The sequence below is a fragment of the Taeniopygia guttata genome, chromosome 3, assembly GCF_048771995.1.
Source record: "Taeniopygia guttata chromosome 3, bTaeGut7.mat, whole genome shotgun sequence".
Lineage (NCBI taxonomy): Eukaryota > Metazoa > Chordata > Aves > Passeriformes > Estrildidae > Taeniopygia > Taeniopygia guttata.
In genome coordinates, this window is record NC_133027.1 from 86,116,583 (window position 1) to 86,143,026 (window position 26,444).

Sequence of the window (26,444 nt, forward strand, 5' to 3'; positions counted from 1 at the left end):
ATACGGGCTCGTCAATAACATTGACTCGACTGAGGTCCACATTTTGTTGCTCGAACTTTGCATCAAGTAACAAAAGCCCTGGGGACAGGGTAGAGATTGCACACCCCATGGCATCCTCAAAGCTCGGGAAGGGTAGCAAGAATAAATAGAACTCTTAAAAATATAATAACAAAATTAATTGAAGAGACAAAAATGAATTGGCTCAAGTGTTTACCTCTTGCTCTCTTGAGCATCAGAACAAGACCTCGGTCTGACATAGGGGTTTCTCCTTATATTCTAACCACCCCTTTCAGTACTGCAGATTATTTAAAAGGGGAGGCAGCAACTTAAAAATATTTAAAATCATAAGAAAATGCCTAGAAGGCCTCAGAAAGAAGAGGTATCTTCCCCAAACCTCCCCTCTGAATACCAATGCCCACAACATCAGTCCCAAGGATTAGGTGTTAATAAAATCCTAGAACACCACCACTCCACTAACCCCCACATTCGAAGGACCTTTCCAGGTATTACTCACCACACACACTGCGGTGCGGACCCAAGAAAAAGGCTGGATCCATATCCCCAGAGTAAAAGGACCAGTGCCACCCCCAGACACCAGACCAGACCCAACAGGGTCACCCACCTTCTCCTGCGCATGGACAGTAATTAAGGAACCAAAAGACTTAAAATTAACTTTAAAGAAGACTTGCTAAAAGCTGATATACAGAATTAAGAGAATTACCCAAAGAAGCTAACCCTCAAAAGCCAGAGACTGTAAGTTGATGCGGACTTAAGCCCGATCAAAGAAATAGAGGAGGGATTTGTTATGAATAAAACAGCCTGGCTGGGACACTTGGCTTGGGCTAAGTACTGACATTGAAATGTTAATTAGCTAATTGCTCCTGCGAATCACCTACAACCCCACCCACACTAGGACCTGGATGCAAAATAATCCAGTGGAATAATGGGAGGGGGTTTTGGGGATGAAAAACGCCCCTATAATGGAAGGCTGGGCACAGTGAAGGGGGCTGGATGGGTGTGCTGGTTATGGAAAAGGGAACCACATCTCTAGTCTGCGTTTGACCTGTCACCATAACCTACAGAGGACCAGACTGGACTGGGCTGTGGGAAGCAGCACAAAGGAACACGCGCTTCCTGGTGTTCCCAGGAGGGAAGGAGAGGGATAGCTGCTGCTGGACTTCGGCAGCAGGCTCTGCACATCCCCTCACCTTTCGGCTACAGTGTGCCAGGAGGAAAGGAGAGAGGACGGTCTGCTGGGACTTCAGCAACAGACTGCACACCTCTTTACCTCCAGCTACCAGTGTGCCATGGAGATTCCAGGGACAGACTCTGCACGCCTGCTCACCCTTTGGCTACCGGAAAAGCTACAACAGCGGGGGTGAGCTCCTTGTCGAGCCCCCTGCCGAGCTGATCCTTTTAATAAAGAGCTCATCATTAATAAAGGCATAGGCCCTGTTCATTTCACTGAGGATACCCAGTTCTTATGAACATCAAGATGCTGAACAGCAATCAGTGAACGTAGAAATTCAGATATCGGCCTGTGTGTAAGCAGCAAGGCAAATTTCTCCTGATGTGTAATGCTCTCTGAATTGCTGGTTCCATGTACTATTCCACCATCAGTTTCAAACACAAACATGCTGAGCACTGAAAATATATGGACTCATGATGGCTACAAGCTGAGGAGGCCTTTGACATGTTTGAATGACCCAAAGTGTTGGGCACTGTCACCTTTACAAAACCATATTCATACCCGTTTTGTGCACTATGGGTACCACCAGTATATTGAAGAAACATGGCAACTCATCCGTTGTCTACCAGTACAGATTTCCAACAGAAGTTTTGTCTGTATTGTGGATTTTTCATATAAAGCAGACCAGTGAGACAGTCCTGCCTCCAAAATATAGAACCAAATAATACATTAATTACTATCTTCCTAGGCTGGATTCATTAATGGTACAAATTCAGGTAACCCTTTAAGCGATCTGTACATTTCTTGTTTGAGGAAGTAAAACTTAATAACCTCTTTAGTCGTGCAAAGTTGCTATGAGCTCACAACTTCCCTGTATAGCTAAGCATGTCTTTTTCTAGTTGTTATTCAAAAGGACTATTTATGATTAAAAAATGGATGCTGCTAAGAACTTTGGCAGAGCCCTTCCTGAAGCTCCCTCTGGCATTTTCTGTCATCAAACAACATCACCTTTTCAGAGAATACAGGTGCTTACTCTTCCTGGCAGTCAAAGAACATGGCATTTGTACGCCTGTTGCCAGCACCACAACCTACTTCCAGGAGGTATTCAGAGGTAATTAACTGCTTCAAGAGTCAGCTGCTGCAGCTTTGGTCATGACACAGAAATAAATAAACAAAAGTATTCTCAGTGATTTTGAAGCACCATTAGAACTGCAACAATCTGAAAAAGCACTTGTTAAGTTCTAAGGCCTAAAAAACAATTCTCTGACCTCACTGAAAGACACACTATTTAGTGGCTACCTTCAATAACTGAGCATGTGAAAAATGCAGCCTGGTATTTATGACATAAAGCAGCATGCAATACTACATAATATGTGTTGTGCCTGGAGAAACAACCACCCCCTCCATGCTTTCAGTTTCCTGTATTTCTACTCAGCAGGTAATATGTAACATGTTATGGGATACAAAAACATGATCTAGGAAATTCAGCAACAACAGCAATAACATCCTTTCTGAACAACTCTCAGTTGCAATGAAAGATCAGCATTCAGTCTCTTCCCTGTCTCATTTAGGTTAACATTGAAGTATCCTCTGAAAAGCAGTGCTGCTTCGATGAAACATGGAAGTGATCTTTTTCTACCAGGTGTAGAAAATTGAATATAAGAAATTATTAATGAATTATTTGAAAAAAAAATTTATATAACATGAGTGAAGAATGCTTACGTAACTGATAGCTCTACCAAAACTTTAGAAATAAAAGAAAGAAAACAAATTATTGCTAGAATTACTTTTTTCATTAAATAAGTCCAGTTTATAAACACTGAGCAAATAATTTAATACCCTTAAAACAACGAATTCCTACATTCTCTAGTTTGTACCAAGCAAGGTAATACTTTCATCAGAATTACACAAAGAGAATTTTCTTAAATTTAATTCTTTTACACTGCTCTTTTATCTAAAAATTGGTTCGCAGTTGATTGGATGGTACTTGAGTAGTATTTCAATTTTTTTTTAATTAATTACTTCATAATTACTTTATATATTGTAAATAAATTCAAGTAAAATAATACTTTAATCTCAATTTTTATTACTACAGACTCCCAGAACATGATAGGTGTAACAGTAACACTACTGTACAAACATACCACTGGCTCAAATCATATGGTTTATGTTTTCAATGGATAAACATATTTCTTTTCATAAATATATAATCTCAGGAAACAGAAATTTTCAGTAAATACTTCAACATTCAAAGTGCAAATACTTTCGTTCTGTCAGAACCCTAGATCCTTTGTACTTCTAAGTAACAATGGTTGGTTCAACCAAAGTTGAACCTAAGTAAAAATTGTAACAGGGGAAAAAACAAACAAATTTTGATACCTTGTAGCCAAAAATAGAAATAACAATCCACCCATACTACTTTATAAATACAGACTATGAAAACTCAAATAACCGCAATTCACAGAACTTTCAAGTCCCATCTCCAACCCTTCTGTTGTGAAAGGATTAAAAGGAAAGCAGATGGTAACATTAGTGGAAACTAACCACACCATCCAATCACAGCATTCTAAACAGCAATTTAGTACCAAAAAATGTTTTGACTCAAAGCATATGGGAAGTTATGCCCTGCTCATCTGCAAACACATTCCCGTCACTTAAATGCTGTAGTGCTAACATTTTACACACTCCTCAGATGCTTTCCTGTCACAGAAGAGTGGGAATAAGTTTAGCTAAGTACAAGAACAAAATAACAATATACTTAGTCCAGATTATTTATTAACATATATATAAAAAATTAACCTGGTTAAAATGGCATACAACAAAAACATTAAAATATCAAGAAAACACATCGGGTCCACTCACCAGTGAAGCTGTCTGAAGACCTACAGTGCGCGTAGCCTGTAGGCAGATTCCCCGCTTCCGGGAAATTAGGGTTCTTTGCCATTCTGAACAACAGACAGATTGAACAGCAAGCTCATAGAAATGTTATTCAGCAACATCCAGCTGCACAGCAACAACTGGACCATTTCCTGGAACAATGCATGAAATACACATCATCAGAAATGATGAGCACAAAGCCTTATGATGAGAGATGCATACTTCTCAATTCAACTTCTTGCAGAAATAAATTCTTTAAAAAGCTTTCAATTTAACAGGAAAACTTCTAAAAACATTAGAATACAGGAATAGTATTGCTATTCTGAGTCCTCCTAATTTAATTTTGACTGCTAATATTTTTAACCATCAGAGAAGACAATAACACATCACCATATTCATAATAAGCTAAAAAATTCTAACCTGACATTTCTGCTACAGCATTAATGCCCCTGGAAAACACCATTTTCCCAGATGGGTGTCCTAATTAAACTAGGTCTATACAAACTGCATCACACATGCTTTACTCCCTACACAGACAAAAATCTCCCAGTGTTCTTGCCTAACTAAAGTGTTGGGGATTTCATTTGGGTTTTGGTAGTTTTTTTTTTACAAAACTTAAGGCAGCTGCAAGACCTTTCTATTGCACAAGCCTTTTTTTTTTTTTTTTTTAACAGGAAACCAAAACAAAACTGTAAGGTTAGGAATGAAGACATATAGAAGCTTGACTTGCTTAAATACATAACCAACATAATGAGTCTCTCTCAACAATTACAAATTACTGTTAATCTACCAGGAAGAAAAATAAACTGTATTTAATTTGCTAAATGGATGATATCTTGATCTATGAATTCTCTCATGATATGCTCAAGAGAACAAAGGAAGAGAAGGCAGAAAAAAATATTTTTAGGTAGTCTCATGAACTATCAAGTAATCACACCTTAATCCTGCAAATCAAATCCAGGCTTTTTACAGAGAAAAGTCTTCTCGTTTTTGAGGACCAAAATGTAATACATAAGTATCTTCCATATAAGAAATGCATGTTATCAAGTTGGCCTGTGTTATCAAAATACATTCAAAAGGCATTCATGAAAAATCTTGGTGGTTTTTTTTTTTTTTTTTTTTTTTGCTAAATTTGAGTAGAATTCCCAACAAAACAGTTCTAGCACCGGATTTAGAGTTGTAACAGAAGACACATCAAACACAGCTGCTCTGTGAGCAGGCTCAAATTAAATCCTAAAACACATAAAAACTTAAACGATTCCAGCACAGGACTTTAAGAAGGTCTGTTTACTATGCTTTAAAAACATGAGCAAAAAGCATTGCTTGCCAAGCGAGATCGCCGGCAGATTGCTAACAAGTTAACAGCAAGTTGTTTTTTTAAAGTCTGATAATATGTCTTCTAAGTTAAGAGTAATTTCAATGAATCACAGCAGTGCGTAACTTGCAGAGTGATTAAACTACTACGACACCAAGCACCACGGAAAACATTGAGTACCGCGAAAGCGTCAAAATACTGAACTTGTATTTTCTTAAGAAATAAAATTCGAATTAGATGGCCATAGCACAGCCTTGCGAAGCCAGAGGCAGGACGAGGGGGCGGCAGATGAGGCGGGCGCGGACCAGCGCGGGCGATGCGCCCAAGGTCGCGCCCGGGGCAGCCCGGGCCGCCACTGACCCCCAACTCGGGAAGCGCCAGGGGAAGGGACCCCAGCCCGCTCGGCCGGCCCCTCCTCGCCTCCACAACAAGGCACTTCAGGTGAAACCGCTTCCCCGCCAAATGCGCCCGGCGCCTTCCCCGGACGCCGGCGCTCCCCCGCCCCACTCCAGGTCGCCCTGCCCGTGCCCGGCGGGAGCCGCCGATGGCAGCACCTCAAGACCCCAGGCAGTCTCGGGACCCCGCTCGGCCTCAGGGCCGCGGCCGCCGCGCCCCTCCTGCCCGCGGGACTCACCGGCCCCGCCGCCGCCGAGGCCTCCTCCCCCCGCCCCGCCGCCGTTCATACGTCACCCGGCGGCGCGCTGAAGTCACTGGGCAGCAGCGGCCTGCGCATGACGCCAGTGGGTTCCGCCCCGCCGCGGGAGCGACGCCGCCACCGCCGCTTTTCCTGCTCCGCCTCTGGAGCGCGGCGGTCGGGACATAGCGGCGCTGCCGGACAGCAGGGACTGTGAAATAGCGACCGCTGTTTAACCTTCCCCGCCACCCCTGTGCACTGCTCCTTGGCTCGCTTCAAAATCCCTGTTTCCTTGGTAGCGGCGTGCGTAGCTCCTGCCCTCCGCTGCGTGTCCTGCTTTCCTGCGTCAGGAGAGCTTCTCCCAGCGGGAATGGGGAATGTGGGCCTGTCTCGCTACGTAAGCATGAGAGTGACTTGTGTTGCACTGCATGAAGCTAAATTTAAGCCTTTCGGGAGGCAAAGCACTACAGGCTATTTAATTCCATGCTTTATTTAGAAGAAAAGAAGCCTTCCTTGGAAGAAGCAAAAATAGTGGCCTGTAATCAGTTGGAACATGAAACAATTTCAGGAGTTTTTCTGTGTCTAAAATATTTTAAAAGCGTTGCAGGTTAAAAGACTTCTAATTCTGGTTTTGGGGTTTTTTTGCTTACTAAGCAGAGAAGCTTTAGCATAGCCTGCTGCTACTTACGTAGTTATCCACTGGACTACATGATAGGAAAGATGTGTGCTTATGTCTTTATAAACGATTCCATGGGCAGGGTATAGGTGTTAATGCCTTTGAAATAGTTCCTAATGTCTCTACCAACTTCAAGCCTCAGGTTTGTAAGAGCCCAGACAATTTGACTCCTGAAACAGACAAATGGGTCCATACACAAGCCAGAGTTTCTGAATTTTGGGGGAAAATGACATGTTAAAGAGGAAGTATGTGGTAGGCAGTTCAGAAAGGCTGTACCTTCCTAGTACCTCAGCCAATGGGGAAAGAAGAGGTCAGCATGCGGCTGGGAGTTTATAACAGGTGTGTGCCCCAGTGAACACTCTGTCTTTATTTGAATATATTTGCAGGACTCTTCTGTCTCCTTTGTGGACACTGGCTTTTCATAGTGTGGCTTTTCTGCTCACATGAGGGCTTTCAGGGTCCTTCCACTGCCTGGACCCAGCACATGACAGCAGGAGCTGAAGTCACGCCTCACCCAGTTTTTAGGCAACCAACTCCCTTTGGCACTGGCCACCACCGAGCAATTGATTAGGTTCCCAAGACTGTCCAGGAGACAGATGAGAGGTGGACCAGTGAGGTCTGTGAAGAGTCCACAGGAAAGGATCACTAGAAATTTCATTGCTGAGTACAATGATTCCAAACAGAATACTCAAAGCAAAACAGCAAGCCTTTCAGTCATCTAGAATTCAATAAAAAGCAAAGCAACACATCATCATGCGTTAAAGTTTCTTGTAGTTTTCACCGATGTTTTATTGGGAAGTGAACTGCAATGCCTTTACACTATTTGCTAGCCTTTGGTTACCCTACACATTATTTGATAGGCACATAACTGAAGACATTAGGTGCTGCTCCAACCAGAAAAATACAAGGCAGAGGGTTTTATGATTTGTGCAATACATGGAAATGCTCCATGTTTTCCTGCTGCTCACAGGTATGTACCACCACTTGTTTTGGGAGGGCAATCAAATGTCTAGTTGTTTCAGAGAATCTTTTTCATTCATTTTCTAGAGCACAATATACAGAGAATTTAAGTCAAATCTAGCCCCAGACTTCTACTGAAACAAAAATTATGAGCAAGTTCTTCCTAGTGTTGAAAAAGACAAGGGTCACTGTGAGTTCGCAACTATGAGACCTCTTCTCTTGGCTATCAATCAGCAGTCAGAAGCTGAGCTGAACGACTGAATTCTTTCTGCTGTACAAATTTATTCCCTCTATAAAATTTCTTTTTGCAAGACAGTTTAAGGCTGCTCCTTAAGAGTTTTGCCTGGAATAATGTAAAAAAGGTTATGACTTCTATAAGCAAGCTACTACTCCAGTCAAAATTAGCCTGACATTTTATTTTCGAGTACGCAAATTAGGACATGAAGCCTTCAGGATCTTCTGACTTCATTAAAAAATATACTGAAATTTCTTTTTGCTTCCTCATTGATGCTCATCAGTAGTAACACAGGAGTTGTTGTTGCTCGTTTAAATCTAATCAGTGTGAGATGCAGTGAGCTTCTGGTCACATATCTTTTGACAGTGTTTATTGAAATATTAACATGAACAATGTTCAAGAGGAGAATCTGTGTAAGTGCTCTTCCAGAAAATGACTGAGTATTCCTAACTGGAAACAATTAGCAATGGCATCACAGGAGAAGAGAAAAGGAATCCAAGTTAGGTGCCAGGGGATAGTTTTGGAGGAGACTCTGAACGTGACTGATTCCTCTCTATTAAGCAATTTTCACAAACACTGTTACAGATTTTCTCCAGGTATCTGAAAGTGAGTCTCTTATACAATATACTTTGCTAGAACTAAGTGAGAGTCACCATGTGTTTAGGATTCAAAATTTCAATCCAGTAGCCATCAGGATCCTGAACAAATGCAAGTCCTTTCATTTTACCTATTAGGGGGAAAGAAAAAAAGATAAAATGAAGACTACATGACTGATTCTAAATGTCACATATGACTACTTTCAAAAATATTTTTAGTTTTGCATGAGAATTAGTTCAAATTTAGACGGATAATTCTAAAAACATCCAGCTTAGTTTTTAATCGGCATTAGATCTCTGTATGCAAAACTGTCAATCCTACTCTCAATAAAGCTGTAGTTAAAAGTCACTTTGGAATTCAATCTTTTGTTGATTGAAGTTTTTTGCATATGCCCCAGTAAGTGCTCATCCTCAAAATTCAGGAAAATATTTCTGTGCTCTGGGGATGTTTTGATGTATTTTCTTGAACTGGCTTTGCTGGTATAAAATCCTGTGTTCCTCTGCCCTGTTCATCTCACATCATTCCCAACTCCACAATGAAATTTTACCATAAAATTTTTACCTCTGACATGGTTTACAGTATACTTCTGCACCACTCCATAAAGCAAAGAAATGCAGGACAGGATTGTTATAAATTTTACTGCTGGAAACCATATTATTCCTTATAACAGGCTCCCCAAAAGTTGTTTTCAACAGTAGATCAGGATAGCACAGCTTAACATGTTATCTTTAAAGTGTTAACCACACACTTGTAGTTATACTTGCTCCATTATTTACTGTAACAGACCCAGCCTAGCTCTTAATATATTCTAGTCACAAAAACAACAGAGAAAATGGATGTTTATTCATTAAGGCAGGAAAATGAACCCTATGCTTGATCTCCCATCATGCTCTGCAAACAATGTTAAACCCAAAACTTCATTCTCCTCCTTGGCATTTGCTGCATCAATTTTGTTTCTGAATTTCAAAGAAGAGCTTTTGCTCTGCCCCCACCCTTTGTCTGCTTCAGGAGTTCTTTCTTGTGATTCTCTCCATTTATAGTCTAAGCTTGTTCTTCTATGTACTTTCATGCCTACCACTGCACAGCTGTAAGTCAGCAACTCTCATTTCAAGCCTCTCACTGTTTAACAAACAGACAAATTAAAAAAGGCTCGGAAACTCTAAAATGCTAGAAATACCAAGATCTATTCTTAATTCAAGAAATCAAATTAAGTTTTCAGCTACATCTCTTATTTTGCTTCAGCTGAGAACACAGTGAATAAGATGAAATCACTTAAATCTGTTTTTAATTACTAGTATTACATGTCTGGTTTTGCATGCATCAGTCCTAAAAATCTCATGAGGTCTTTCTATGAAAGAGAATCCTGCTGAAAAATGCAAGACTTCTCACCACTTCTGCATTTTGGGATATTTTCACATATGCATTCTTCGCATATATACTCTCTAGATATTTGTGCTATACATTATGCAAGTCAATTATGATAAAAGACTAATGGGGCTACTCCTACCAAAGCTGAAAGAACAGTTAAAAATATAATAGCTGGTAGGTTGTACAGTAGGTGTTTGGTGGATTTACATGAAAATAGCCAGAAAGTCAAGAATGACTCGGTTTAAATAAGTGGGAACTATTATGTTTTCTGACTTACTTTCCTAAGACAAGAACCAAGCAGATTTGCCATGTGAATCTGATCCATGTTACAGTAAATTCTGTAACAACTCTAGGCAGCAGTATAAAATGACATGTAAACTATGACATCAAGAGAGAATGTGAATTTTACTGAAGGTTAGGCTGCATACAGAAGGCACATCACAGACTGATGTATTATTGTTACTGGGATGGATCTATTGTGAGTTTTGCCCACTCTGTAAGGCGGTGCAGGGGTAACTGGTTTTAGAAACCTCTAAGCAGTGGCAACTCCTAGCAACATATTACTCAGCTTTCCAGGAAGATCTCATAGACAGAATATATTAAAACCAAAGGAAAAAAATTACTTGCATTTCTGATCAAGACTTACCATCATCTGGTTTCTTCACAAATTTCACTCCTAGTTCTTCAAACCTCTTACAAGCTTTATAAACATCAGGAACAGCAATTCCAATGTGTCCTGTGAAAGAAAGTAAAACGAGTGAAGTGCAATATAAATATTGCTGAGTGTTCTGTGAAAAAAGTTTAGTATTTCATGCTGTAGTTCACATAAACAATGACCATATTTAAGAGAAAATTCCAGAAATAGCCTTTTGGGTATTAACATTACTCTTCTTCAAACAGCTGTCTTTTGATAATGCCTTTTAAATACGAATGTTTTGAGTTGAAGTATCTTGTGCTGTTTAGACAAGAACTTTATTTAGAATAGGAAACATAAGATTTTCAATCAAACTGTTATATCAGTGTGTTCTTCATCGAACTGCAGCTCCATAACAGGATTTTGTTATATTTGCTCTGTTTAACAGCACATGGAGTTTATCAGCAATGCTGTTTTTGCAGAGACTGACACTAGTGCTATGCAAGGATTGAGCTTACAAATCACTTCAGGAGCTTTAAATGCCAAGTGGCTGGACCAGTGTGAAAACTTATCTCACAGCAGTGACCTTTCAAGCACTCAAGAGTTACCAAATCAAGCCACACAAATAATATCCTCAGTGCTACAGACAAATGGAATTGTCTTTCTACCATACAATCGTTAACTAGTGGATTATAAAGCGGAAATCCAAGATGAAATCAGTTTAACCACCATGATAATCTAATACACAACCACAATTGATGTTCTTCACTTAATAGTTACAATTGGCATATGTTTGCCTGCCAAAGGATTAGATTTTTGATAAAGAGTGTAACTATGGCTCATTACTCTGAAACACATTGCTTCATTTATTTTCATCATCTTTCACAGTATACGTGCTGAAAGAAGACAGATAAAGGATGAAAGGCAACTTCCCTACTTTCCAACAGTTAGCACAAGTTATTTCAAAGCTTAAAAACTATAAACACAAAACTAAAGACCTACCAAATCCCCGGGGATCTGAATTGCCATTGTGGTAAGACTGACTGTCATCATTTTCACTGCCCCAGTTGCTGTAAGAAGCAATTATTACAGATTGAAGAAAAGCATTAAAATTAATTAATTCTAAATGTTCAGTTTCCCTGGAGAGGGTAAGGTTTTTTTTCCTAAAAAAACCCAGATAATTTCAGCTGTTGGCTGCATTCATTAAACTACAAAGATCTTCCCTAGTCATGGGCTCCAGGGATGGTCTTGGGACTAATCCAGTCATGTCATTCCTTCGCTATTATTTAGGGTCGACATTTGAATGAGTCAGAAATACTCCTGTCTCATTCAGATTAGAGAGATGGTTTTGCTGCACAAGTCAGTTTAACTACCCATCACTGGGGAACAGCAAGTGAGGGTAGCAGGTAGTCCAGTTAAGTAAGACAGCGTTTCGGAGATTGTGTCTGCACAATTATAGTGATTACTAGCATTAACCAAACTATCCTGTTTACAAGAAGCACATTTTGACTTAATACCACTTTAGATTAGATTCCAAAAGCAATAGTTACCCATTGTTAGGATGCTTTGGGGATCCAAAGAAAGGTCTAGCCACACTGGGTTTCCCTAAACTACTTACCCAGATGGCATGATTAAAAAATATACCAAGTACTGTTTCATATTAATGTTCACCTAGCAGTTTGAAAGAGTTCTGAAAGAGGAAGATTAACCTTTTCAAATATCCCATCTCAGATATACTGTAAGTTTGTATGACAGTGAAGATGTATCCACAGTAATGATTAAATTTTTTATTCAATCTAATGGAATTTACACTTATCCAATACTATTTAATCACTGTTAGCAAAGTGCAGTCTCTCCTTATGTAAATACTTACTGTGTCAGTTCAAGTGTAGCTTTCCTAGAGAAGGTCCAAGGTGTTCTCTCAGCTTTATCTTTCGGGATATCATTTTTATCTTCATACCCCAGGAAATAGAGTGAGAACTTCATAGTAGGAAAGTCAAATTTTTGAAGCAGTCTAAATGGCAACAATTATTTTGAAATAGTAACTTAAAAGGATAGTTAGGTAGCTTGCAAATAAACCAAGATGGGTTTATGGAAAAATTATTTCCATTAATTTCCGCTCTTCTATAATCCATACCTTAAAACAGCCACATTTTAAACCATCAAATAAAAACACATTACAAAAATAAAAACACATTACAAACCTACAAAATTTAAAAGAATCAGATGTTTAAAAACCAAACTACAAGTAACTGAATAGAAAAGTCAGTAGAAAGGCTTCGATCTTCAGATTGTCACTCTGTTACTTGACTGTGTTTTCATAGGAAAACCTTTAACCACTTTAAAATTTCACCAAGGAATAAAAATATCTACTTTGAATCTTACTCATTCTAGAGAGCTCACTGGTACCAGACAAACATACCTTTAGATTAGATACATTTACAGTTTCAATAGCTAGCTATAATGTTAAAACTCCTTTGTGATGTGACAATTTAGTCAATTAAAAATACATGAAGCATACATTTTATCTGAGGCATTTAACTGGAACAAGTAGGCATGCAAAATTAATCTTATTTCTTTTTTACAAGGCATTTTTTATTTTCACACATTTTCACTACAGTGGAAGGAATTTATTTTACTTTAGTCTGGACTCATTTCAAGATGTTTACAAACATAGTATTTTGTTTTAAAATAGCTCAAATGGTAAGAATGAACAAAAAGCCGCAGCATAAACATGTTAAACTACTGCATGGCATCTGCCTTCAAAAGCCCTCTCCATAAGACTGAGCCTGGACTTTGTCCTCACGCTTTATTTACTTATTCTCATGTGACTGGAGGCAGACATAAGCCACTTCTGAGAACCAGCAGAAAAAATTTAATTTCAAGATTTTTAACAATGACTCCTCATTATAAGCACAGTCATAAAAGTTACTGAGCTGCAGGCTCAGCGAAGAGGAAATAAGCAAGTTGTACCCTGATAATTAATGACCTATTTAAGAAAAAAAGAAATTTCTAGTCAAGGCCAATATTAGTTCATTTGCACCTTACACATCTACAGCTTACTGCCAGACCATCCAACTAAGCATCAGCTGATGGGACAGCATTGTTTATGTAGTTAAACCAATTAGTATAATTAGATCCTAAAAAAAAATTATTTTCAGAAGAACAGAAAAAAACCCCAAACCAATCAGGGCAAAGAAATTCTACTCACATCATTCCAAGTACCCTTGTATAAAAATCCAATGACTTCTTAGGATCCTTTACTCTTAACATTGTCTGCTGAAACATAAAATCCTGTGGGGAAAAAAAAAGTTTATACTTTATACATCAACCAGAAATGAATTATGGGTATTAACAAAGATGCCAGTTAGTGACGACTCTAAAACCAGGAGGTTCAGAAGTAACAAAGAAAATTATTTCAACTTTTGTCCTGATTCTATACATACAAATTTGTATTAAATAAATACATCTTTGTAACATAATGTTTAAAACAAATGAACAAGCCCATGAGTGATATAATTCAGTATGTATTACCAGATGCATCAAAACAGAATATCCTTATATTTATTATTCTTTTATGGGGCTGTAGCATACATGAACAACTTCACACACATGTGCAACAGACACATGAATATTCAATATTGAGCCTTCTAGACTCCTGAGCTCATTATTTTTATTATTTCATGGTATTGAAATAATAAATTCACAGGTACTGAACTTCTGTCAAGCTTGATTATATCTTGGCAGCAAAACCGGCCTACCACTCTGTAAGGAAATTTTCTTGAAGCCCCAAGGTAACTAAATACTAAGAGGCTTGTGAACAACCAATGGCATAAAGAGTGGTGTAATAGGTGACAGAGGTAAGGGGGAAAAAATTAAAAATTCAACTACAATGTTCTGCTAATAAAAAGTAAAACGTTTGGGGCGTTTTGACAGGTTTTTCCGTGCCCCCAGGCAGTGACCTGTCCGAAGCGCCCCGGAGCGCTCGCTCAGAGCAAGGACAGGCGCGGGCCCGGCCGAGTGCGCCCCGCGGGGTTCAGGGGCTCGCAGGGCCCGGCCCGGCCCGGCCCGTCCGCCCCTCCCCACGACCACGAACCCCGCCGGGCTGCCCGACAGACAGGCCGCCAGGGCAGCTCCGGGCCCGGCCACATTTCGCTGCGCCGCCGAGATCCAGCCCGGCCCCATGCCGGCCTCCATGCCGGCCTCCATGCCCCGCACGTCCGCCCGCTGAGGCGCCGTGAGGGGACCGGGAAGGAGCGGGCGCCACAGCCCCGGGGAGCGCCCGTCACCCCCAACCACCCCACCTTGGTGCTGGCATCCGGCTCCGAGCAGGCGCCATAGGCTGCCTCGTCCGTGAGGCCGCAGGGTTCTGCGGGGACGGCCATGTCAGGAGAGGAGGGCGGAGACGAGGAGGAAGAAAGGGAGGAGGAGGAGGAGGAGGAAGAAGGGGAGGAGGAGGCGGGAAGGCGGCGCTGCGCCCCACCCCGCCAGTGGCCGGGCCGCTCCGGCGGAGGGATGGCCGAGGAGTGTTGCAGAAGTGTGGGATCAGATCGAGGTCTGCCGGTTCATCCCTAACTCATAGCGGGCCCCTCAATTCTAAATCAAGCATTTCAATTTTTGTTTTTATATTAGGCAATAGTTTTATCTGCACAGTTATGATTAAACAGCTACATTGTGGACGTCGTCTGCTTGGCTAATCTTCTGTTTTAAGGAAAAGAGAAAGCAATCCTACGATGAATGGGCTGTCTGGACTAGAGCCACCAAGAGTGAAGTCAGCAAAACTGAGTAGTAAGTGGGAAAAAGAGAATCCCAGCAAGGGGCAATTGTTGACTGCTTACTCATTGACCACCCACTCAAAACAAGTCCCAGACTCAAATGGAAGGAAGAATTGCACCTGTGGACTGATTACCATTAGAAGTGAAAGACACAACTAGCGAAAACTGGATTGAGCACTAATTAATAGCAAGGTTATGTAATTTCTAATCAATGAATGCTGATGCCTTTGTTTGTTGACATTTATAAATACTCTAAAGGTTTGATTACTGGGGAGCCAGCATTTTGTGCGTTGCCACCCAGCTCCCTACTTGGAGCAAACTAGAATAAAAAATAGAAATATCTTGCCTCTGTGTGTGAATTGATGCTGCACAGGTAATGAGCCTGCATTCAGGACAACATAAGGACCAAAAGGAAGGGGCTTCCCTGACTGTGGCATTACTTAGCTGAAATGTGGCGTGAACGTGAGGATCCCCTATGGTGACCTGACAACGCATCCCTCCAGTTGCCACCAGAGGCTGAGGGTACCACACCAGTGCTAGAGCAGACACAGCTGATAACCCAGCTCCACTGGAATGGTGCTGCTTTCATAAATCCTGGCAGTATCAGGCTGTTTGGGAATCCTGGCCTTGCCTTGGTATCATACTCATGGCAGCCTTAGTTTAGTGTTGACAGAGGTTGATTTCTGCTTTTGCTTCCAGGTGCTGGGAAAATATTTCAAGTAGCATTTGTCAGAGAATCGCAGAATCAGCCAGATTGGAAGGGACCACAGTGGACCTGTTCCAATCTACCTGCAGTGTTATCCCAGAGTACAAGGATTGTGTCCAGATGGGTTTTGACTATCTCCAGGGAAGGACACTTCCACAACCTCTTTGGGCAATTTGTTCCAGGGCTCAGTCACCCACATTAAGAACTTCCTCATGTTCAGGTGGAACTGCCTGTGCATCACTATCTGCCTTTTATCTCTTATCCTATTGATTGGTACCATAGAAAAGAGCCTGGAAACATCGTCTTGGCACTCCCACCCCTCCTTTAGATTTAGATACACAGAGGTCCCCTTTCAGTCATCTCTTCACCCTCTGGAGTTACACATTGTCCTTTAGTATAAAAATATAATTTCAGGCCTAAGAGTGAAGAATAGTATTTCTCTCAAAAACGCAGAATGAAAACCAGGATTGAATTCCCTGTGTGGGGAAAAAAAAGAATAAAACTCCACACGTTTTATAATCGAGAGCAAAGCACTTGCGCAGCACAGAGCTCAGTCTGCGTTACTCAAGTTTAACTTCCATGGGCACACTTAGCCACGCCAGCCGCGCGGGCAAGCGGTTCCCAGGAGCACGAGATCTTTACGGTGAAACGACGGTTCGGGTTCTGGGAGTCGCATTTTGGCCGGCCGTGCGCGGGCCGCAGCGGGCGGGCGCCGGCAGCGCGCTCCGACCCCCGCGGCTGCTGGGCGGGCATTGGAGCCGCCGGCCCGAGCCCGCCCGCGGCGGTTACAGGCTCCCGTTACCGGCATCGGCCACTCCGCCGAAGCGGGAGGAGTCTGCCCGCGGCGGGCACTAGACCGCCCGCTCCGCCCGCTGAGGGGAGAGCTGGTGAACGCTGCGCTGCCGGGGGGGCGCGCCCCGCTGCCCTCCCTGTGAGGAGACACAGCTCCGGCCAGGTCGGTGAGGATTTTCTCCTGCATCTCTCTGCCAAAGCTGAAGTGCAGGCTAAGGCACCTCAGCTTAGCTTTTCAGAAGAGAGCCGAAAGACTGTATTCCCAATGCTCGGGACTCCGCCACTTCTCCTTCCCTCCCATTCTCCTTCCCTCTCATTCTCCTTCAACCCTCCTAAAATGATGCATGCGGGAAGCCAGACCTACTTTCCTTGAATGAGCAGTTCCTCTAGAGAAGCTTTGGAGCATCCTGGGGGGAAGGAAAGGAGACTTTGACATAAAAGTATGTTTGTTATTCCAGCCGGGAGAGGGGGGCAGATGGAACTCATACAGGTTTTTGAAAAGTATGAGACTTTAACCTGAACCGCCAGGTATCTTGACTATAGATTTTGGAGAGGCAGTGATAATGCCAGGATATAATGCAGCTTTAGTGGGTTTTTTAAAGAAAGCTGCGAGAACCCCACCTCTCTCATCTTGTGCTTTAGGGGTAAGTATCAGCTAAAAGTGAACCAGCTAAAAGGCAGGGAAATCAGCATCCAACCTATTCCACTTGAGTGGAATAGGCAAGGAGGAAAGTACCACTGCTAATCTTGTAGATGGCCAGGCCATCTACAGTCATAGAAACATGAAATAAATGTAGAAAAATAAATAAATATAATTAATTTGCATTTCACTTTTTTTTTTTTTTGTGACATTCCTAAATTTGTTTTTTTTTGTTTTTTTGGTGGTATGTTTACTTCAAGAAAGAGGTGAACACTTTCTATGGCAGGTGATTGATTGCATGCCTAAAGCCAGAGAACATCAGCCAATTTGTCACCTACTACATGGGCAAAAATAAGGAGCAAGTAATGTACAACCAGGTGTTACTTTTCAGGTGATGCTTTTCATGTCAGCTTCCCCTTTGAATTTTTATTTCCCAAATCAGGTAATAATGGCTAAAAGAGTATATAACACTGTTACAGCAGTGGGAGGCTTGCCCTTAGGCCTCATATGAACTACTAAGAAATTCTTGATAGTTATCTTAATCCTTATTGTAATAGTACACTGAGCAGAATAGCAATTTCTGTGTATGCAAATCTTTTTGTTAGCTCAGTTCCTGAATTTGGGTATATATTTTAGAAAATAAATTTAAATAATTTGAGTTTGAACCCATCTATATTTCTCAGTAATCAGATACGCACTGAAATTATTTATATTTTAAAAGATATTTATTATATAGAAAGGCTTATTCATGCCATGAAATGCACGTGTATGAAAAATTGTTTTTAAAAAAGTCTTAATCTTCATCTTGATATTTGTAACCTATCATAAAAATGTGTATAATGTCTAGCATTTTATGAACTGGAAGAGGATTTGATGAGACTATTAAATTTATATACCTCTAAAGTCAGTTTTGCGATGATCCTGTCTTCTGCTAAAGGTAGACTTGAAATGATTGTATTGTTATAAACATAATCTTCTCTTTTCAAATTTCAGATTTTAGAATGGCGGGGGTACCAAAAAATAATGAAAAAGTTTCAGCCACTGGAGAAGAATTAGGTAGATCTCCTCAAACAGCTCAACGATTAGCGAGCCTTTCCTCTTCATCTCATTCTTTTGGAAGTCAAAGTTTTTCCAAGTTTTACCGCCCTAGTGGAGTTCCAAGCACGCAAAGTTACAAAGCAAGAAAGGTTATGTTTCTGGTTCTTTCCTCAGATTATTAAATTCAATTTAGTTTAAATTTTTAATTTTTTAAATTTTTGTTTAGACTCAGTTCTTTTTACTTAATTATTTCTGGCAGAAAGTGAGTCTTTTTTCCCATGTTTGTAATATTTAAAAATTTTAAAGTAATAGAGGTCAGAAGCAGGAGATAGTAACTGAATAATTTACAATGAAGCAAAGCTGTACTACTCAGCTTAGTTCCTGCAAATATTTACCCACCCTAGATACTTTATTTTAAATGGGTGTTTTAACTTTTCTGTACTAATTTAATAAATTGGAATTTTGATTGTGAACAAGGAAGCCAGTTAATGTCGCATAAAAATCTTGAAATCCACCTTAATATTCTTAATGTTTGTTTTTCCTTGACATATCCTCAGGTTTGACTTCACATCTTATAATAACAATTAATAATTTGTTCTTCTGTTAGCCTCTGAAAATTTAGGGCATTTTGCAGCTATAAATACAAGACAGTAGATTTCAGCATTAGTTGCAAGTTAAGTAGCAGGTCATTGTTGCGATTACTTCGTGTATTTTTAGCTTGAAAGTCTTGTTTAATGTTTTAGATTCAATATGAAAAAGCAAGAGAAGATCGAAGAGCAAAAGTTAATGCTTCATATAAATACATATTTGAAGTTCTCAGTGCCAGGGTAGGCTTAGACTTACCAACTGTGGAAGAAATGATATTGGACGTCCCTTCGGTGAGTCTGTCATGTATGCCTGTTGATTTAATTTATTAGTTAAAATATGTAACAGATTACCCCTTTGATAGGAAGTGTTATCCATTATTTTGATTGTTTCTGCCAGAAAATGTGATTACTAAGGCACACAATCAGTCTAGAAGGATACCTGTCTAAATCTTTCAGCTGAGTTTCCCAGCAGATTTGCAAATATCCCCAATTTTTGATTGTGTCTTTTTTACCTTTCTTACCTCAAGGAAACTATAAATACTGCTGCTATTTTGATCTTTTTACATCTACCAGTTCCAAGCAGTTTCATCCATCTCAGACTGACTTTATTATGTTCTAATTATGATCACTTTCATTTGTTAGGCAAATTCTCAATGAAATTTCTAAGATTGTGCCAAAGTGTGTAACTTATGGGAGCATTTTGAGAATTAGCATGTTGTTAGTAATAAGAAGGAAGATTAATCCTTCACCATTTAAATAGTATGGAAATGTTTGAAAGGCCCACTAAGAAATTTCATTTTTGATCTCTTTATTTATGTTTGGATGTTTAAAAGATTGGGTTAAGTGGGTTTGCAGAGTGTATAGATCTCAAATTTGTGGAACTTCTGAAAGCTTTCATTATTTTTATGTGTTTAGTTATGTCTTTCATGATGTTTCAAAGTGATTAAACAAACAGGAGGAAACAGTTAAACTGTACTTTTAATAGAGTATCAAAACTCAGTATGGCTGTTCTGAAAAGATACGACTCAACTTCTCTGATTACATTTTTGTTATTTGACTGTTGTTGCACCTGATTGATGGTTTTTTGTCTGTTAAGAGAGATTCTACTTAGCATTTAAAACTCAGCCAGATAATACCTTCTTTGATAAAACAAATCAATTCTTAGAACTTCAGTTTTACTGTTACAAGCCAAATTTAGCCTTACTCCAAATGGGTTTAGGTTTTGTTTGTTTATTGATATTTTTACATCATAAAATGTACTTAACTTCATTTGTTTGGGTTTTTTTTTTCTGCTTACACAACATAGAGGTGGCTAAGTATTGTGCCTTTTTTACATTTGCTAAATTATGTATAGTTTTAAATCATTCTGATTTAAGGTGAAACTGCTGTTCTACACCAAGTTTGACTAATCCCAACACTTGAGAAATTGAGAAAGTTTGGCTTCTTGAGTTTTTTTTTGTATAAGGTTTTGGGTTGGTTTTTCTGTTTGTTTATTTTTTGCTGGGTTGAGGTCTTTTTTGGCTGTCACCAGGACCATCTGAAAAATTATTGTGGTTTAATATTTTCCTGCTCACAGTTTCAGTTTATTTATAAACAGTTTAGTCTGTTAGGGCTATGTCAACATTGTCCCTCATGAAATTGTCATTTTATAAATTCCCATAAACATATGTCTTTGATATCCATGAGTTATGTTTTGCCCTTTAAAGTGTTAGCCTGTATATATATTCACACAGTTGGTGTGAGAACCACATGGACTTGAAATGGCAGCTCTTTGCAGAATCAGTAGCTGTGGGGACAGCTCACATCTTTCTTTCTGTGTAGAATCATACCAGCCCCAAAGTTACTGTTTGTCCTCCTCTTCCTCATAAGCTGGAGTGCTTCTTGTAGTTGTGAATTTTTTCCTGCTTTTTGTCACTGTGCTTTCAGCACTTTAACTCTTTCACTATTTTGGGGGTGGGTCTTTTTAATGTATTTTTCTCTGCTTTAACTCTTAATTCACTAGTGCTGTTAACAAAAGTGAAGTGCACTTCTAGAGCTGGCTTGCTTTTACTTCTTTTATTTTCATGCAATGTTGTCTTCTCACAAGAGTGGCTTTAAGTTCTGTTTACCTGGGCGTCACTCATTTTCCCATCATTGTTCTGATTCAGCTTTAATATTTGTTTATTTGGGGGGAAAAACATGCTAGTAAGAAATATACCATTACTAAAAGTGTATCCTTTGTCTCTGAAGAGGTGATGCATCTCCACACATGCTTGCTAAACTTTTGATCGTCTTTTTTTGATAAGGGGGAAGCAGGAGATCTCACTACCATGGCTGAGTCCTTCAGTTGGACCCTTCCTATCTTCTCACAATATTTGAGGATAAACATTGCATGCCATCTAAACTTTAAACAGTAGCATGGTCAAATTAGTTTTGCATATCTTAAAGGCACATAAAAGTATTTTGAGTTAACACGTATTCACTCTTTGATTTAACAGTTCGATGCCTTTGATTCCTTTTTTGCCAAGGGAGGAAAAAAATCATTGAAAATTTTCTATCAAGAAGGAGATCCACGAGGAATAGGTAAATGTTTTAGCAATAATAATACAGGCACATCTAGCAGTGCATTCTGTTGTCAATTTTGTTTGAGGCTTCTCAGAATAAAATCTGCTTCTGCTTGTTCAGAATTTTGCAACCTTTTGCTCTGAGGACTGAAAATTCATATTTTAAATGCTTTCTTCAAGTCAAATTGTTTAGAAAAAAAAATCTCAATTTTAACCATTCCTAGAAGAAAAACTATGAAGTCTTATCCAGAATTACTGAATTTATTGTGACTTTTTAATACATGAGGTTTGCCCATAGTTCATTAGAAAGCACTTTCATAAAACCTGTCTCTGAATTTTCACTTATTATAAATATTTGAAATTTTTCAGATTTCATATGTATGGTAGAGAATTAGAATGTAATGTCTGAAATCCCTAATGATTCACTAATTCTGCAAATAGTGTTCTGTTACTTATTTATATTGAGCTATCAAATTGCATAGGAATATATCCACAGAGGACCTGAGGCCATCTCATAGTGTCTCTTTTCTCACTTAGACCTGACATCTTTTTTGGTAAGATGAATGAAAATAACATACCTTAGACACCAGCAAATTGTTATGGGCCTGAACAAATTCCCTTTTAATTGCATTACAATGCACCCAAATAGGTTTGTAAGATACATGTTACACATTTGGTGTAGTTTTCTAATTGTGTGATTAATTACAATTAAAATTATACTGGCTTTTGTTCTCTGACAAAAGAAGAAAATAAATTATTTATATGTTCAAATTTATTTCCTTATATTGATTTTAAGTATTTTATAATACCCTCATTTCTAAAAAGAGGCATACCTATGAAATTCCTTTTCAGAGTGTGGTCGGGTAATTCCAGATGTTGAAAAAGGAAGTAAAATCTTTCAATTTTATTTGGAGAGGACACCAGACAAGATCGTAGGACTATGCTTATATTTCGTTCGCTATAAGAATGACACATCCATAAATGAAAAAACTATACATGAGGTACTCTGTCATATATTTTAAAAACTAAAAACTTTAAAAGCAGCTATTTTTTTGTTTCATTATTTTTTTCACAGTTGTGACATAACTAAAGTTACTGGTAACTCTTTTGCTCTCCATTTTGGGTAAACAACAAATAGCTGTATCTCTTCAGCAAATACTTGTGAATTTAGTGTCTTAAAGGATTCTTGTTAAATAAATGAACATTAATTTCTCATTCTCCTTGATATTTTTCAAACAAAGCTGCTATTGTGATCAAAATCCCTAAGGTACAAGGAAGCACTGAAAAGAGTTTATTGCAAATACCAGGAGACAAAAAGTTTACCTTTAACTATTTATGTTTTTGATAAATAAAATACAAAATACACATTTATCCTGTGTGAATTATGTGGCATGAGATTTTCCGCTTTAAAAGACAAATTCTTATATAAGTGTGGGCTTCATTACTGTTCATAATTACATGTCTTAGTATTTGGGCAGTGCTTAAGGGACTGTAAATTGATAAGAAGTAGTTTCACATATGTATTTTGTAATTAATATTATTTCAAATTCTTCAGACAGAAAATCCATTATTATTTTACATGCTTTATATTTCATATTAAAACATTCCATTCCTTTTAAGAGCTAAGAAGGTGAAAGAGAAAAAAACACTACCAGAAGAAAGATACAAATTCTGTCTTTATCAGGGGCCTCAGTGTTGGTCATAGCTATTACTTTTCCATCAAATACCTTCCCAATTAATTCCAAATTATGAAGGGATAAGGAAAGGAAATTTATATTCTATGAAATTTGTTACATGTTAATACTTGCTTATTTTAAGGTCATTTAAAATACTGGAATATTAAAAACAGTCAGAGCTTGCAAAGTTTTGTTTTGGAGAGTAGGAAAAAATTTAACTTGGTTCTAAATAATATATATTTAGTCAAATAATTGCTTCTAATATAATTTCAGATAAGGACATTCAGAGAGTTTTTTGCTACTTGCAATTCATGAATTAATACCTAATTGTGGGTGAGGGCATTTTTCTACCATTTCAAAATTTCCAAACTCTGTGTGATAGATAAATAACTGATGTAACAAAAGCATAACCGGCCAGATTTTAAAAACTGTATTAAATAATTGTTAACTTCCTTTTTTATTGAGAGTACTATCTTATGGCTGCACTGTAGGTGTGTTATGTAATGGTTTTCTCTCCTTAAATTAAAGTTTTGGTTGGCATATTGGAGTGCTTTTATAAAAATACATTGAACTTATAATACTGTTTCTAATGTAAGTTACTGCTTTGATAACAATATTTTTACACTGCAGGAAATCTCCTTTGGTGTTTTGGATGCCACTGATGGACTCCTACCTGGTATTAAAGATGTAATAGAAAAGGTTTTTCTCCCTGCTATCCTTGCAACAAGTAATTGGGGTAATTTAGGTCAGTCCAAAGAGGATACAAAAGCAAAGCAGAATTTTGTGGAAACAATTAAGAAATACATTTCATTTTTAGGAGGTAAGCATTGCATTTAGGAAACAAACTAGAGGAATTCTGCTTAAGGATTTCTATTTAAAGGCAGTAGTGCATAGATAAGAAACTTTCCACATTCTGCAATGAAAAATAAAGTTATCCATTATTTGCATAATATATACATTGGGTGGATTATTTTCTTAAGCAAATAGTGACAGGTTCCTTCTAAGGAGTATCACTGCATTTAAAATCAGATACTTCTGGTTTATGTGAGTGCAGTAAATTGCTACTATATCAAAACAACATTGACTGCAGATGCATATTTTCAAATTTAAATTGCTTTGACTGCTGGAAATTTTTTTCTAAAGTCTTAATTACCTTTTTCTCAGGTGCTGCAGCATGCATTGAAGGAACAGTTGAGTTGAAAAAAATAGATCACATTAATTTTTCTGAACTTCAGACATTTGATAAAATAACTGCAGCTGCTGACAATTATGACACAGTTTACCAGCTAGAGGAAGTACTTATGATATGGTATAGACAAATTGAACACGTAAGTTGCTTTTTTAACACATCAATTCAGCATGAAAGCATGAATATGGTTGAATATTTTTAAATTATATGTGAGATTTGCCTGAAGTTTGCTAAAGGCTTCAGCTGCATCTCCACCCAAATTACGAGAAGTGCCCTGCTTCTATGCACAAGTGAAGTAGATAGTCCTTATGCCTATCAATTTACAGTCTAGTGGGAATAAGAGTTTCTGAACACTTAATTCACAAATAAGTAAATAAGAAGAGAATGGAGGGTTGCAGGACTAATAACAGTGGTGAGGACCACGTATGTATATTGAACATTCCTAACTGTACATCACCTGTTAAGTTTCTGCTACCACTTGTAGTGGGAAATACTGCTCTTAGAAAGATTTTTGATCAGGCCTAGCAGGGTGTATTTTGTCCTGTGTAAGTCTTGCATGGTAAGGTCTTAGTTATCCAAATACTAGTGTCTGAGGCTTCCATGAAAAAGAGGGAATCCTTCATCAAAATATGAATCTGTGTAGACAGGGACATACTCTACTTATAAGGCATACTGTAGTTAGTGTGTTTAGCTCATGAGAGTAAAAATGTAAAAGACATGTAAAAAGAGCTGACTGCACATTCATCAACATACAAATGGATAAATTTATGACTGATATCTAATACTTTTATTAAACTATTTATTGAAGTTCTGTACAAGTGAAATTACATTTGGTGCATTTCAATAGGTTCATAGGTTCTGGTTAAAGGCTTATCTGTATATGCTGATACTCACACAGGACATGACAGCAATTTAACATATGTATTAATTGCCTTAATTTAATTTTAAGAATATGATTAACTGCAATTCAGACTTAGAAAGCTTTTCTAAATGGAACCATTTTCATGTGTCAGTAACTGCAAGCTTGTTCCTTTCTAAGTGAGTTTCCTCAAGAGCATTTCTTCTCTATAATGACTTGTCTATTAGCTGTAGTAGGCATTTGATTTTTTTTTTTCTCCAATTGGATTGCAGGTTCTGATTGAGAGCAAACAGCTAAGGAGAGAAGCCAGGGATTCAGGTCCACTAATGGAACTGGAGAACTGGAAATACATGTCTGCTAAATTGAACTTTATTATTGAACAAATCAAAGGACAAAACTGTAAAGCTGTTATCAATGTTCTGAAAGTTGCACACTCTAAAATACTAAAGGTAATAAATTTTTTCTTTTTTATGCCTTTTTTTACTATAAAGGTGTTTGTTTTTATTTCATCTAAGAGAGATTTGCTGAGGAGAATTAGAAGAGGAAAATTTAGACGTGTTGCTGGTGTATTGAATGTATCCAGACAAAAAAGGCATTTCAGGGATGCAGCCAAAAATGAACATAAAATACATTGTCTTTGTAATAAATACAATAAAATAACTTATTAGCTGCTTTGGCAATGCCTCTTAAAAATTCATTTACCAAAGTTTACTTCTGGCAAGTGAGTGCAAGTTAAAGAAATAGTTCACTATGTATGAACTTTTTCACAGTACTTTTTTTTCCACTAGTCATGGAAAGAATTAGATGGCAGAATCACAGATGCAGCAAATGAATCAAAGGATAATGTGAGATATCTAAGCACACTTGAAAAAGTTTGTCAGCCCCTTTATAGCACTGATGTTGTAAGTATGCCTTTCACCATTCTTTATGCATAGTTTAGGTATTTACATAGAAATCCCAGAGCAAAATAAAGTTCCCCTTCCTTATATTTACTTAAAAGTAATTTTTTCTAATTTACATTTCTAGTTTTCCTGATTTTTTTCTAAAACCTTGTCAAGCTAAATGTTTAAGCATTATTTTATGATCTATTTCATAAAATATAGTATTTTGAAATATGTATTTATTAAATAAGGATAAATACATATTATTGTCTA

At 38.4% G+C, this 26,444-nt stretch overlaps 3 protein-coding genes across 5 annotated transcripts in view; 1 reads left to right on the forward strand and 2 right to left on the reverse strand.

Moving 5' to 3' along the window:
- BTBD9 (BTB domain containing 9) overlaps nt 1-6,155 on the reverse strand; it is a 126,315-nt gene extending 120,160 nt beyond the window's left edge. For 2 of the 3 annotated variants that reach the window (XM_012572421.5, XM_030268621.4), the window contains exons 1-2: nt 6,016-6,155; nt 4,052-4,218 (exon numbers count right to left, since the gene is read on the reverse strand). In XM_012572421.5, the coding sequence (XP_012427875.1) occupies nt 4,052-4,133 (82 nt within the window). In that variant the 5' untranslated portion in view covers nt 4,134-4,218; nt 6,016-6,155. Of the gene's footprint in view, nt 1-2,222; nt 2,334-4,051; nt 4,219-6,015 lie in introns of those variants that run through there. The other variant, XM_072927300.1, reaches the window with a different exon arrangement.
- A 2,084-nt stretch (nt 6,156-8,239) lies between these two features.
- GLO1 (glyoxalase I) lies at nt 8,240-14,892 on the reverse strand. The gene is given in 6 exon segments (NM_001245675.1): nt 8,240-8,613; nt 10,498-10,587; nt 11,488-11,555; nt 12,359-12,499; nt 13,697-13,779; nt 14,790-14,892. Coding segments are annotated over 6 exon segments (552 nt in total). The 5' UTR covers nt 14,871-14,892; the 3' UTR covers nt 8,240-8,524.
- A 1,692-nt stretch (nt 14,893-16,584) lies between these two features.
- Nucleotides 16,585-26,444, forward strand: part of DNAH8 (dynein axonemal heavy chain 8) — a 118,834-nt gene continuing 108,974 nt past the window's right edge. Inside the window, exons 1-9 of the mRNA XM_072927301.1 lie at nt 16,585-16,921; nt 18,392-18,585; nt 19,180-19,314; nt 21,501-21,585; nt 22,419-22,567; nt 23,873-24,062; nt 24,407-24,570; nt 25,563-25,739; nt 26,079-26,192. Coding sequence (XP_072783402.1) covers nt 18,400-18,585; nt 19,180-19,314; nt 21,501-21,585; nt 22,419-22,567; nt 23,873-24,062; nt 24,407-24,570; nt 25,563-25,739; nt 26,079-26,192 — 1,200 coding nt within the window. The 5' untranslated portion in view covers nt 16,585-16,921; nt 18,392-18,399. The remainder of the gene's footprint in view (nt 16,922-18,391; nt 18,586-19,179; nt 19,315-21,500; nt 21,586-22,418; nt 22,568-23,872; nt 24,063-24,406; nt 24,571-25,562; nt 25,740-26,078; nt 26,193-26,444) is intronic.